This window comes from Protomyctophum parallelum, assembly GCF_964188405.1.
Source record: "Protomyctophum parallelum genome assembly, chromosome: 6".
Lineage (NCBI taxonomy): Eukaryota > Metazoa > Chordata > Actinopteri > Myctophiformes > Myctophidae > Protomyctophum > Protomyctophum parallelum.
Genome location: NC_139701.1, coordinates 36191902 through 36206492, shown reverse-complemented (window position 1 = coordinate 36206492; position 14591 = coordinate 36191902). Strand labels below are relative to the sequence as shown.

Below are 14591 nucleotides of genomic sequence, written 5' to 3'. Positions count from 1 at the left end.
TTGGTATCAATTATTAACTCAAACAATAGGCAAACCAAGGCCTGATCTACAATATCATACTGCTTTTCAAACTTATTTTCAATAAATACAAATCAATAAGTATTGCAGGCACCAAACACATACAAATGTAATAATTAACATGCAAAATAACAGGAACAAACACCCCTCCTCATCTACAGTGGTTGGCCCCTTCCAATCAACATGATTAGATTGCCACCACAGCAGAGGAGAGACAGGTGACCAACACATAATTTAAATACATAGATAAATAAATAAACATATTTTATTTTATTAGTATTAGTATTATTAGTATTTAAATCATTGCGTATTACTTTAAGATGTCAGATGTACATACACACATATCCTTGGTTGTGCGTGCAGCATTGGGCGCTGCCGCGCTTAAAGTTTACCTATGAGGGTGGATTCTGCCAATGCACTTCAATGGGAATGGAGCAGTTTGCTGCTGGGTTTCTGCAAATAAATAAATATTGTGAGTGTGCCCTGGGCACAGTCACACTGCACTCTGTTCAACGCCCTTCTCTTACAGCTGCCCATACAGCGGCATTTATGACCCATGAACCCATCTCTCCATCCTCTATTGATGTTCATAACCCACGGTGTGTCTGCTCACCAGAACTGGTGAGCAACTATATTCTTTCTCCTCTCTTCCAAATCATCGTCTTAACATGTTATACAATAGATTAAAATCAGGTATAAAAAACACGCTGTTTTATGAAATGTTTTATTATCTGTGTTATTAAATGTCACAATCTTTCCATCTTTTTGTTCCATTCTGTATCAGTCCCTTTCTCTCATCAATTTAGTTCTTCCTTTCTTCTCTTTATTTACCTTGTCATAACAGCTCTGTCTGAGCAATGATACCGGTCATCATTCAATTCAGATTGCTGAGTTAGTAAAAATGGATTGTTCCTGAGCATATCTCATTTCCTCCTCCATTTGAAACCCAGACCACCACAGGAGATCCTAGATTATTCATGAGGTATCCTGTCATAGCTGGGGCAGGAGACGAGGAGGGTAAAAGTGGAACAAAAGGTGTATTTATTGAATTAGGCCATGAAGTAAAAAATGAACTGAAGAACAACATAACAGGCGGGTACAGATGGTGGAGGTGTGGATTCAGTAATCAGTGGTGTGAAACAGCTAGATTTGTGAGCTGCTGTGATAGGAGAAGGAGATCAAATGGAACAGAACCATCCTAAGGACTACTAATGACTGTGTGTATAAGTGTATTCCTGCACTCTGTATCGAGAGATCTCGGTACATAGAAATTGATTTATTGGAGATTCTGACTTTCAATTGCACATTCTTTTTTCATCGTATTGTTCCACTTTTTGCTTTGGCAATGTAAACGTATGTTTTCTCATGCCAATAAAGCCCATTGAATTAGATGGAAAGCATAAAGTCAAACATAACAGGTCTGTCTCCTATGAATGGCATGGGCAGGGCTATTTATAGGCTCCTGGAGGCACCAGGCCTAGGTGAGCCTCTCCAATGATGCCTCACCCAGCTCACCTATAGGGAGTTAGGCATGTAGGCAGGCACTCCCTATTCATATTCATAATAATTGGTAAATGGTGCATTATATAGCGCTTTACACAGATTGTGCATTACATTCACCCATTCACACACCGATGGCGGAGGAAACCATGCAAGGCACCAACCTGCACATTGGGAGCAATTAGGGGTTCAGTGTCTTGCTCAACACAAACTCTGGGGGAGCACAGGATCTGTTCCAGCTGCTCTACCGGCCACTGCCGCCCCTATAGTTTGTCTATGTGTGGGGCATCACAATCCAGTGAATCCACATGTTTTCTTTACTTCCTGAATGAAAGAGGGCAACAAAAAGAGCAAATGGCCAACATCAAATGAGGTCAACATAATGCTGTATCAATAATTATGCATTCATTACTGCTTATGTAGCCATAATGCCACAGTAATCAGCTAACTAATTGACTGTCATTACCAGGAATGTGAGTGACCCATTTAGTCCCTATGCTGGCTAATGTCATTGTTAGTTATTTAACAGACACGTAGAAGGAAAGATTTTATCTTCTCCAGCTGGTAGATCCACAGTGAAAGATATTTTTTTACTCCTTAATACTGCTATAGTGTATCTAATTTAGAAGAATAGTCTATCAGTGTTGCAATTATTTCTGAGTTTTCTCTCTCTCTTTTGCTCTCAGGCTGTGGAGACGAAAGGTGGGATCGTGAGCAGACGGTGTATACTCTGCTCAGCCAGCCAAGCAGGATGATTCTCAGTCCCATGCTGACTAATGACTGTTGGAATATGGACTCATAGATACTCTATTCTTTAGACATTCTTGGACATAGCTCCTATATCAACTGACCTCTTCCAGTTATTCACAGGAAAAAACGCAGGACTTCAAGGCAACATTACTTACCAAACTAATACCTCCTGGAGGTTTGAGGAGTCATCATTCCACAGGGAAACTAGAGGGTGAACGGTTGATTTGAGCACTTGACAGTACTACAGATCTCGACTCGGATACCGCATGTACCCTGAGTAAAGTAAAACAGCGTATTTAGCAGTCAACACCAGCAAGCTGCTGCACTGTTGGCATTCAGTTGCGCTGATCCACTGACCGTGTGATCTAATTAGCCACACACAAACACTTGCAGACAGACGTGGACATCCTCACCTAGTGCTCCTGGTATCAGCAGGTACTATAAATAGCCTGCCCAGACTGAGGCCAGTGCACCCGTACCTACACCCATACAACACCTGCATACATAACGCACAAATGCGGACACACAAACGCATGCAAAAAAAGAGTTGCACACACTCTCTTTCTCTCTCTCGCACTCACAGACACGGTGCACATGCACACTAAAACACACATATATGCACATATCTGCACAACATTAGCTCCAACAGAGACCACTGCAGCTTCACTGGGGTCTGCCAGGTGGCGTTAATTTGGATTGATTAACGTGGGTATGTTTTGTGTGTGTGTAGTGTGTACCGGTACGTATTTCGGTGGCAGGTGGCAGTGTCATGTCTTGTCTGCTCAATAACAATGTGTCCTGATGTGGCACAGTAGGTCAGGTAAATACACGTCACCGTCCAAGTGTGCATGTCTATCGCATTGTCACGGCAGATTAGGGCCGGGCCCGTCTTGGGGATGTCACATTGGCTGACCTAGTTGTGAAAAAAATAGACACAAATAGGTCACAGTGGTCAGTCTGACATCATTACCCTGATGCTGTCACGCACAGTTTAGGGCAAACACAGCACAGTAACTCCACTGGTGATTGCCCCACAAATGTCTTACTTAGAACGGTTCTTACCTATACAGTACTTATTTACATACATCATACATCACTCTTTATTGTCTTTAAGGACCAGTAGCCCTTCCCTCAACAAATAAGCGCTACAAGTAAAGGACGTTTTAAATTGCTCTTGAGTTCCAGCGCATCACCAGGCATACATTCTGTTTGTGCGTCTGCTTGTAGTACTTCATCAGCGCTGTGTAAGGTTGTTCATTAGTGCTGTATATAAAGCCTTCCTACGTCCCGAGGAGGACACGTCACCCAAGTCCCCTCATGAGCACCTTATTCCCATCCTTCCCAGCTCCTCCGTCCAGTGCACCCGCCATACAGTCCGTGTGCAAGCCCTGCCCCCGGCTCCCCTGGAGGATGAACGATGCCCCCACCCTGGACTACCAGATGCTGCTGTCCCCGGGCGGCTCCTCTCTCCCTGGGGCCTCTGGCAGCAGTGTGGGCCCTCCGCTACGATACACGGGCGGGGTGGATTCAGAGCAGCGCACCGCCTTTGCCTTCGTGGGTCTCCTCCTGCTCTTCCTGGTCTTCCTGCTGGTCAGGTGCTTCAGAATCCTGCTGGACCCCTACAGCCGCATGCCTGCATCGTCCTGGACCGACCACAAGGACGCTCCAGGCTTTGAGCGAGGACAGTTTGATTATGCACTGGTATAAGGGGAAGGGAAGTGTGTATGCTGGTGTATACTTACTTTGAGTGTACACTAACTGGTGTATACTTACAGGGGGATCTTTTTGAGTGTACACTGTAATGGTCAACAAAGATGGACAATGAATATAGGGATGGGCAAAAAAAAAGAAAAAAAAGTTTATCGTGTTACAAAATACAAACACCCCCAAAACAATTGCACCAAAATAAAGTACAAAATACCAGTACCAATTAATGTATTGAATATTGAAATACATACATTTCAGAAAATACACTGGTCAGACATCATTTTAGATGTCTGACGTCTTGTAATGGCAAGATGACCTGTAGATGACCTGTAGTGCTACACATGCAAATAATGATTCTGATGCCATAGGATGGGGCCAATGAGATGACATTTCCTTCATCCTGATTTCCTTCATCCTTATTGTATAGAGATGAAAGGAAGGTTAATAATAATGATGTAGGGGGGGGGGGGGGGGACCTATGATGTTGCATCCTCTGCACCCCTTAGATTTATACCATGGGTGTGCGTGCTAAATGTACTCTGCCGATGAGAACTGGGTACACCACAAGAGTAACCCAGAACTTCCTCGGGGAACATACATGAATTGCAGTGAAGATACAGGCTTCCAATTTTATTCTAAGAATTTGCTGGTTCTCACATTGAAATGACCAAGATGAACTAAATACTATTGATACTTCGGGGGAAATATTAACTGTGATCAATTGATTGTTTTTGTTTCTTTCTCTCTTTTTTTGGTATATTTTAAAACTACAACAATGCTGTACTATCTTGTAGTATGTTGTTACAAATTACATGGGCATTTATTCAGGCCTGTCTAATACGAATTAAAAGTAGTGAAAATATATATTTCAAATGCATGTAAAAGAAATACCGCTTATCTCTGCATAGCAATTGTACTGTATGCAGAGCGGGAGTTTGTAGACACTGGCATAACCCTGGTAAAGAATCTCCGTACTGTATGTGTGTAAGTCCACACAGCAACACAACTAAAAGAACTGATGAAGTCTGCTCCATCAAGAGCCACAGTGCACATGGAACAAGAAGCCACGAGACAGCCATGGAGTCCCTGAGAAGTATCCACTCACCGTGACCCTATACTGTAGGAGGTCTTAGATTCAGAAAGATAAGGGATTGAGCTGCACTGCTGCCTTAACCTAATCTACTGCGCATTTCAGCACATCACCTCCAGGGCTAGGGTTTTTTCCAAATTATCGAGCTTGCGGTATTGAGATTCTTAAAACTCCAATCACTTTTGTTCACAATATATAATGTATACTGTTGACTACTGATACTTGACAGACAGAATTATGACGTTTACATAAGCAGCTGCCCCTTTAATAAACCATGGTCCTCTCTAAAGAGGATTATAGAGTAGTACAGCACTATAATGATTATCATAGATCATATTCTTCTTGTATTTTGTGTTGTGCTTTCTAGTCTTTTTGAATGATAAAATAAAATGGATCAAACTGGTCCCAGAGCAGTAAACTTTATGAAGGCCCATGCAGTTTGTCTCCAGTCTTGTGTTTGTTTTATGTATTACTATCTATGTATAACAGAAAAGCCATACTGTATCTTTTCTATACCCTCTTCTTAATATATGTAGTGTTTATGTTTGTTTATGTGTGGTTGCAGTTGCACTCTTTAGCTAGCTGACCTGACAGGTGTGGTGTTGCTGTGTACTCTCTAAACTTGTGATGTACAAGTAAGTTGGGGGGAAAAAAGCTTTATTTTTCTATTCTTGACTCAAGTTTGGGAGTCTCCTTTTTGGAAAAAAAGGTCTGTGTTCACCCTCTTACTGTATATAATCAGTAAATCATATCTTTGGACCGTAGAATAAATAGTCGGGGCTACCAAGTCTTGGGTGTCTCGGGAGACAAAGTGGGCAGCTTTGCTTTTTGTGTTTTCTAAGTAGATATTTTTCTGACCATTTTGTTTTTGCTCTGCTGGGTTGAAGCAGTGAAATTAATAAAAGGATTTTCTTCTCCAATTAATCCTCCCAATTTCCCTTGTTTGCTGAAGCATGTGTACTACTGTCCACATTGTTCATCATGGAAAATCAATAAAACATTTGCTGCTCAATGCTGCACCCCATTAATCACTTTAAATCAGCCATGGACATTTGCCCACAAGTACCAAGAAAAACAATATGTAGGACACAATTCTTAAAAATATAACCCACAATAATTTTATTGCCATTTATGTCACAGGACAACAAGATTACAAAATTAGGCAAACTCTTGATTGATATTGTAAATCGTTTTGTCCTTGCATAAAGAGAAATCTAATTACTAGATTGCCCACAAAAGGCTGATCAGTTTAGCCTCAGTCGATAAGACACGTTGTCATTGATTGATTGTCATTTCAACTGTTGGTTGGATTCTGGTATCTACAGGTGTACAGCTTGTAATCTTCACCATTATGAAAACATTCGACCGGCTATAACTCAGCTCCTTCGTGTTGTTGTTTTGATTAATGAAAGGCACTTGACATTCACCTAAACTGATAATGTTGTTTCAAGTTTGATACTGAAGCTGAGATACAGTATGCACGGCTGCACGCGCAACATTCATTCCTTTAAAATGTAGCGGCAAATAAAATAAAAATAAAACAAAATACAAACTGACAAAAAAGATACAAAGTATACAAAGTTCCCAGGTTAGAAAGATGGTTATGTATCATAAATATTGCCTATGCTGTGGGACAGTGCAGCAACCTTGAATGTTCAGAGTAAAATGGTAATATAGCACCGGAAATACTATGGTGTGAGATGGCCTTGTCAAGTAACCATTGATCCTTTAGGCATTTTAAGACAGTGTCAACTTCTGAGATACTGGGCAATATAATTTGTAACTAATTGTGTTTGATGTGCTTTATCTTTTCTCTCCCTCTATTCAATCTCATTCACCAGTCAGAGGTTGCCACTAGTGATTTCTTTCTGAGCAAAACAAAGTCACCAGCACTTAAAAGCCTTCAATCTTGGTTCAACAATAAGTATTTGGTTTGGCAGCCTTGATGTGTTCTCTTTCTTTTTTTCTTTTTCTTTTTTACAAAACATTAAAACAAACAAAAACAAAAATCTACATTTCACTTTAAAATATACAATTAAAATTTCAAGAAGCAAGTTTGATAATATTGGTTTTCAGCATTCAGACAATACAAAAGACAAACACAACAACAAAAATACCTAGTAAAAATGTCACGTTTGCAATCCAGATTCAAGACTGCATTTCCTTTGTACAGCGTAAGAGATGGTAGTTAGTATTTAGCACCCTTTCTTCTCTTTAAGAAAAGAAATGTATGACAAAATGATAGATGATGACCTGATGAACCTGATTTGTTTTCAGTGAGGTTTGGTGTGCACCTGTGCATGCCCTTATGTTTGTAAAAGAAAATCTCTAAACACTAGCTTTAGTACAAGCTTAAAAGATGTTTTCATTAGATTTTTTTTTTATCTTTTGAGGTTGTTACTGAATTCAGTCTTCAGTTGTCTTTATCCATGCTTGGGAGACGGTTCATCGATAAAGTCAGAGTCACTCAGAGAACACATCTCAGGACTGGCTACTACTGGCTGCTTGTATCTGCAAGCATGCTACTGCTGGTTCTGGCTGCAGTCAGGGGTAAAGACATCACTAGGACAATAAAGAACCTCACTTTTCACTCTGTAGAAGCAGCTATCTACACTTCTACAGGATAAATAAAACTCTGACCTGACTGATGTTTTGAGCCTCACTGACAGTTGTTCTTCCTGGGTCGGAATGGATGGATGCTGAGGGGTAACAGTGCCCTCTTTTGTTTGGAGGCAGCATCACAACACGGTTTTCATAATGGATAAACTGAGAAGCACTGAGGTAACCAAAACACGACAGCACGCACACACACACACAAACAAACACACACGCACACTATAGTCCCTGTGTGTAGACCATGACAACAGATCAGTTGCATCGATATGGAATACAGCTGGTCCTCTGAGAATCAGTTGCAATGCAGCTAAATAGAACTCTACTGACTGACTGAAGAACCTGAAATGATGTGTAAATGTTGCAGTCCTTCTTGTGAACATTTTTCAAACAGTACAAATACATTAAATGACACACTACAATACTGAGTAGGGCAGAGACACGACAAACCTTGCTCCCTATAGTGTTGTGTAGATCACAGAGAGGGGGAAGAGTGTTTGGACCAGTGGTGCTAAAGAACCCTTCACTCTATGCCAACCCCTGACGATGGTTTCATCTCAAACCGAACACTTGGCAAACCCATGAGGCTTGAGGAAGTCACCACTTGGCTCAAGCCTTTCAAAGCATTCGCATGTCTTTGCAGTTTGGTTAAATTGAAATTTAAGAATCAGATTATGAATGGTCCAAAACACATGCAAATTTAGCAAACAACATCTTTGTGGATTAGTGACTATAGGGCCATTGGATGTTTGCTCAGCTCAGTGAGCTTTTGGCAACGAGTATGGGACTCCTGAGCGCCACATTTAGTGACATGAACGTCAGCTATCAAGCAACTACCTGGGCACAAGTGCGTTTTGAGAATCGGGAGTGTATCTGAGAGGGGCTGTGGTACATACAACGGCGGCCTCTCTATCATCTCTTCCACTGGCTCTCACAGCGGAGAAAGAGTTCTGGGTCGAGCAAAATAGCAGATGGCCACAAGGAAAATTGTAGTCAGGGTAAAAAACAAACAAACATGAAACAACAGACAATAAAATAAACAGTAACAAAGTGGTGGTAGAGTAGGCTGGTGGACTCAGTCTTTCATAGCCCTTGTTTACCCCAGTCGGTGGGGATGGTCCTGGGAGGGAGTTGGGGTGGGGGTTACAGGACAAAAGGTCAGGGTAGAGATCAAAAAGGTGACTTGGGGGTGGGGGTGGGTGGGAGTCAGTCCAGGGCAGGCTTGCGAGCGCACTCAGCTCAGTGCAGGTGGATGTGGAGCTTGATACGCAGGGCGTTTCCTATCTCTCCCAGTAGGTAGTCGCTGTCATGCTGGTCCTCCAGCTGGCGTAGCCTGCGAGGCCCGAACAGCGGCAGACTGGCGATCTCTAGCCGGTAGGAGCCCGCGGACGGCGGCCTCTTGCCCAGCCGGAGCACGCTCTTCCCATCGCGGCGCTCCAGCAGGCGGAAGTGCTCGTCGGCGTTGCCGTGCGTGATGACGTAGCGGACGTGGTGCTCCAGTGGCTGCAGGGCGGGGAGCAGCTCCAGCAGAGGCTCCTTGTTGAGCAGAGAGACCAGCGACATGTTCATGGGGATGGAGGCCTGAGTGTCCACGCTGGCCATGCTCACCTGGGGCTCCTAGAGACAGGAGGAGAGGTCAGGAAAGGAGATTATGGAACTATGGGACAGACATACTATACACAGTAACTCCATCTCCAAACAGATTGACGCTTGGCTTTCCATTCAGTAGCATCAACAGATCCAGCACTGTTTAATGGGAAAAGTATGAATTAGGTCCTTCAAAGCACTACCCACATTTGAAAGTGGAGCTGCACTTTGCACAAAGATGAGGTAACTCATCTGTAATTGTATTAAAGCAAAGCAAAGCATTTCAGAATGTATTGTATTTAAAGCGAGCTGGCTTGAACACTGAAACTGGAAAGGAAATGACTCCCCTCCACCACCACCTCCAAAAAGACACATAATAACATATACGTAATAATAACGTAAATAAAATGCAGTACCTCGCTGAGGTCATTGTCACCAGCATGACGTCTGTGTCGTCCGTTCTTTCCTCCTCCGTTGATCTTACATTCGTAGCAGGCCTCAGGAGACAGACTGTCGTCATCTTCACCCTCCCCCCCGCCAAACTGACCTGGGAACCCTGCTCCTGTTATACAGTGACTGGAAAGAGAGAGACAGAGGAGAGAGATAGAGAGAGAGAGAGAGACAGAGGAGAGAGAGAGAGAGAGAGAGAGAGAGAGGGGGGTGAGAGGGAGAGGTCAAAATGTATAAAACATCAATCTGTTTGATCAGTCAGACAACATTATTATAACATTTTATGATAAAACTTTACACCACTACAATAAATAGCTGAGGAAATAGTATATGATTTTCATGTTTGTTGCTGTTTGTTTCTCATGCTGGATACAATTATGTTACGCAGCAAAAAGTACATTTAAAGCTGCGACCCGTCCTTATATTGTATTGACATACTGAAGAAAAGCTCTAAAGGAAGCCTTGAATCTTTGGAGATTTATTTTATTTTGTCACATTCCTGAACCAATAATTAAATATGTGTCCAGTGTCCACTGAGGTATAAGAAACCAATGCAAAATTATATAAATGTATAAACTCAAAAACAACTCTCAAACTGATGCTCCAGGTTAAAAGAGAATGGTTTAATTAAGATTGGTCTCCTGTTAAGTTCAATTAGACAAATATTGGATTATTGGCTCAGGAATGCAACAAAAAACGCACAAAGACATCTCTGTGAATTCAAGGCTTCACGGGGTGAGTATTTGATACTAATGAACCAAAGGAGAGTGTACAAATGGAATGGACTTTATTACAGTGCATGTGAGGCTGTGTGCGTTCACTCACCCTTGCCCAGCTCTGTAGTAGCCACCAGGACACCCACACAGGTAGCCTCCGTCTGTGTTGGAGCAGCCGTAGCTGCATGGGTTACTGCCCATGGAACACTCGTTGACGTCCTGGCAGCCTCCGGCGCCCTGCTCAAAGTCGAAGCCGGACGGACACACACACTTGTAGCTGCCCAGCGTGTTGTAGCACGAGGCAGAGCCACACATCGACCCACCCTGGCACTCGTTCTCATCTGAGGAGACACAGCAGGAGGGATGGGGAGGGCCAAGGAGAGGTTACACATACCGGTTCACTGCAGTAGAAGAATGATTGAATACGCACGCACGCACACAAACACACACCGTTTTTAAATCCCCACAACTGTACAGTACATTACTGTATTACAAATGTTCAGTTATTCTACAACATTCATTTCCTCCCTTATTATTTATTTATTCTTATTTTTTATTTTTATTTTTTAAAGATATTTTTTTTGCGGCTTACGCCTTTTATTGATTTTTTAAGGGATAGAAAGTAGGCTGACAGGAAACGGGAGAGAGATGGGGGGATGACATGCGGTAAAGGCCGTGTCGGGTCCGGGAGTCGAACCCGCGGCACACCGCGACTGGATCACCAGTCCGGTGCCCAGACCGTTACGCTACGGCCTGGGCCTTTATTCTTATTTATTAATCATTATGTATTATTATAACTATGCTTTTGCCCTTTTCCCCCTCTTTTATGCCCATTGTAAAAATGACACAAGGCGAAAGTAATGAAGCTTGTACAAGTGTACAAGACTGATAACCTCTAAGGCAGCAGTCCCCAAACCTTTTTGGCCATGCACCCCCTGTTACCTCCCGATCAACGTAGCTGACGCACCCCCCACATGGAAATATAAATTGCATAAGCTATATAGAGACATATATTTCCTATTTATCCACATGCACATATATGAACCTGAATATGGCATATGCAGCATAGGCTATATTCTGCATATACTGCCATATATTGGCATCATATGTCAACATATATATTATATAATATATTATATAATATATATAAAACCATGGCACCACCATTAGCCTTTTCATGTGCACGCACCACAGTTTGGGAACCACTGCTCTAAGGTAAAAATCTGCAACGAAGAAAAAAAAATGACATTTGCTACAATGCTACAGTATTGTTGTTGGCTGGAACTCACCCACACACTGGTTCCACTGGTAGTGTTGGACGTAGCCCTGCGGACAGCCACAGCGGAAGCCTCCCAGCATGTTCTGACAGCCATGCTGACAGCGGTGGTTACTGCCACACTCATCCACGTCTGAGCAAAATGCAAACAGTGAGCGTTAACATTCAACCATAATCCCATTCCATATGGAGATACACAACCTAAATTACAGCATAGTTCGTATAGTAGAAGGGTTCTGCTGAGCATGCCTACTGTTCAAATTCATACACATTGGGTATACGTGTGACATCATCATCATACCCGGAATTAATGTGTGAACGCCTACTGAGTGGCAAAAAACTACTTTCTGGCCTTGACAGCCCATAAATCCAAACAGAAAGGTCCTATCTGATTGCATAAAATGGCGTTAAACTCACTTTGCCACTCACTTTATGCATGCGCATACCCTCTATTCACACATGTGCAGTACAATCACAACTTTTTGTCACAAGTCCACTTTGCCGGAGCTAAAAGTGGTTCTGCGCCTGGCTCAAAGGCTCAAAGGCACCTTGGAGAAGCACATTTCCAGCCTAGACTTTCCCAGACAGTCGGGAACCCTCAGGGGATTGTAGCTGGTGAACTGTTGCTCAGCCCTGCCCGGTCAGAGAAGCCCTGCTCCTTGATGTGACAGCTGTCCTTTCAGATATCAATAAAGAAAGGTGTGTGACACGGTGGGATCCGCTTACCCTCACACTCCACGCCCGTGGTGTCCAGGGAGAAGCCTTTGGTACATTCACAGTTGAAGCTTCCAGGGGTGTTGACGCAGGATGCCCGGGAGCCACACACACTGCTCTGGGCCGAACACTCATTGTTGTCTATGGGGTGGGAAATTGTTGATTTAAGATTCCAAGCAAATTTCAATTGTGCGACTGTATAAGTCACACAATACATTGTGTCACAAAAGATTTACAACATGGCTTCACTTCATATTTATTTTACTCATGCACTTTTACTGTAAATCCATTTATGTGGAGGAAGCCAAGATACAAATAATTGACATTCTTGTGTTTTGACAGGGCCCAAGCTGTTCTATAGAAGTCCTCTGAAAAGGTTGTACAGTAGGCACCCTGTGTTCACAGTCAACAGGTCAATGGGTGACCAAATACAGCTCATTGCTGGATACCAATAAAAGCGGCTAACGTGGAATAGTACCTGCGAGGTGTGCAGAACGATTCTGCATCAAACAAACATGTCAATGTCATTAACACCCTCGTGGATTACACTAGGGGTACTTCCTCTCCCATGTTTGAGGCACAGCAGTGCAATCAATTGAAAGGTCTGTTCAAAGCTTTCCTATTTCTATGTCTATACAGCTGTGTTCCTCACCAATACAGGCAGTCTGGTGCTGGGCAAAGCCAGGGGGACACTTGCAGGTGAACCCTCCAATAGTGTTGACACAAAGGAACTGGCAGTTGTGTTGCTTGGTGGAACACTCGTCCAGATCTGTGGAGAAGACATTAGAAGCATTATATATCATAACCACACAGCAGGCATAAAACCACGACCACATACACTGTAAAGAATAGGATTAACCACGCTTAATAACTACAGCAGTTGATGTTTATGAAAATTAAACTGTAAAATATCCTCTTACAATCTATTAGCCAAATACAGTACAGGGATTTCACAAAACCAAGAGAATATCCCCACATACTGACGTTATCTTTAACGCTGAGTAATTTACTGCGAGGATATACCGTGACCCAAGCTGATCCACCTACCTTTGCAGGTCTTTCCATCGGGCTGTAGGGTGTAGCCTCTGGGGCAGGAGCAGAGGTAGCTGCCCTCTGTGTTCTTACACAGGAAATTACAGGGCTTGGGAGACTGAGCACACTCATCCATGTCTGGAATGCACAGAAGGAAGAAACAATATAAGTGATACAGTGAGCTATGTTTCTGGACTAATCTATACTATAATAATACAATTGCAGATGAGTCTTTATGCAAAGTGCAGCTCCAATTTCAATTGTGGGTAGTGCTTTGAAAGACCTAATTCATTGCAGGCCTGAGGCCCATTGGTAGATTCCCTTTCATTGCAATTGCAAAGGAACAGAAAGTAGGCAAAAGCCATAATGTAGAAGTATGTGATGATTAGCCCACACGCCTTGTCGATTGGCTATTTTCGGTGAACAGATTTGGTGTTGGGAGGGAAAAGGTGCAGACCTAGCATAGAGCCCTGGGGTGATTCAGTCAATGAAGTATATATGGTTTAAGTAGTTAACAGTAGTGAAATAACATACCAACACAGGAGGTTCCAGTGTAGTCAGTTTTGTATCCCACATTACAATGACAGCGGAAGGATCCAATTGTGTTGATACATTGACCATTAGTGCAAAGGTCTGGCATCACCGTGCACTCGTTGATATCTGCAAGAACAAAGATGGTTGAAACAGATTAAGAACAGTCAGACTCTCATGATGCCAAAAATATAATTCACCAAAGAGCTTTTAGACTAATTAAGCCCCTTTTACAACAATGAGTCAGCATGATAAAAAAGAGCTCTTTCTCCACAGTTTAACTCTGCCTTTACGCCTTTATGATAGCATATTATATTAATGAAGTGTATAAACTCATAGAGTTATCATTTTTGCTCTGAACTATGCAAACAAAATGTAATGTATCTCTAGCTGAAGTGATGCACCATGGGACTTCCAATCTAACACGACTGTCAACTCAATACTACCCCCACTTTATAGCAAAGCAATGCTTACCGTTTGTTACATCATTAAATTACAGTCTATTATTATTATTACTACATTTTATCACCCTTACTAGAAATCCCATAGTGATACTATCCTATTATAGCATAACCTAAAATCTCTTATGCTGTTCATTTGAGTACCT

At 42.5% G+C, this 14591-nt stretch overlaps 2 protein-coding genes across 2 annotated transcripts in view; one reads left to right on the top strand and one right to left on the bottom strand.

Annotated features, from left to right (window-relative positions):
* Positions 1-3585: 3585 nt before the first annotated feature.
* On the top strand, positions 3586-4190 carry LOC310860401 (cortexin-1-like; the record flags this gene model as incomplete). Its single annotated transcript, XM_083767282.1, has 1 exon — positions 3586-4190. The coding sequence occupies one exon, from the start codon at positions 3586-3588 to the stop codon at positions 3973-3975; it is 390 nt and encodes a 129-aa protein (XP_083623408.1). The 3' UTR covers positions 3976-4190.
* Positions 4191-6157: 1967 nt separating this feature from the next.
* The window catches only part of fbn2b (fibrillin 2b), an 89026-nt gene continuing 80592 nt past the window's right edge, over positions 6158-14591 (bottom strand). Inside the window, exons 58-65 of the mRNA XM_083767834.1 lie at positions 13988-14113; positions 13469-13591; positions 13074-13190; positions 12434-12562; positions 11721-11840; positions 10541-10772; positions 9682-9841; positions 6158-9295 (exon numbers count right to left, since the gene is read on the bottom strand). Of these exons, the coding sequence (XP_083623960.1) occupies positions 8918-9295; positions 9682-9841; positions 10541-10772; positions 11721-11840; positions 12434-12562; positions 13074-13190; positions 13469-13591; positions 13988-14113 (1385 nt within the window). The 3' untranslated portion in view covers positions 6158-8917. The remainder of the gene's footprint in view (positions 9296-9681; positions 9842-10540; positions 10773-11720; positions 11841-12433; positions 12563-13073; positions 13191-13468; positions 13592-13987; positions 14114-14591) is intronic.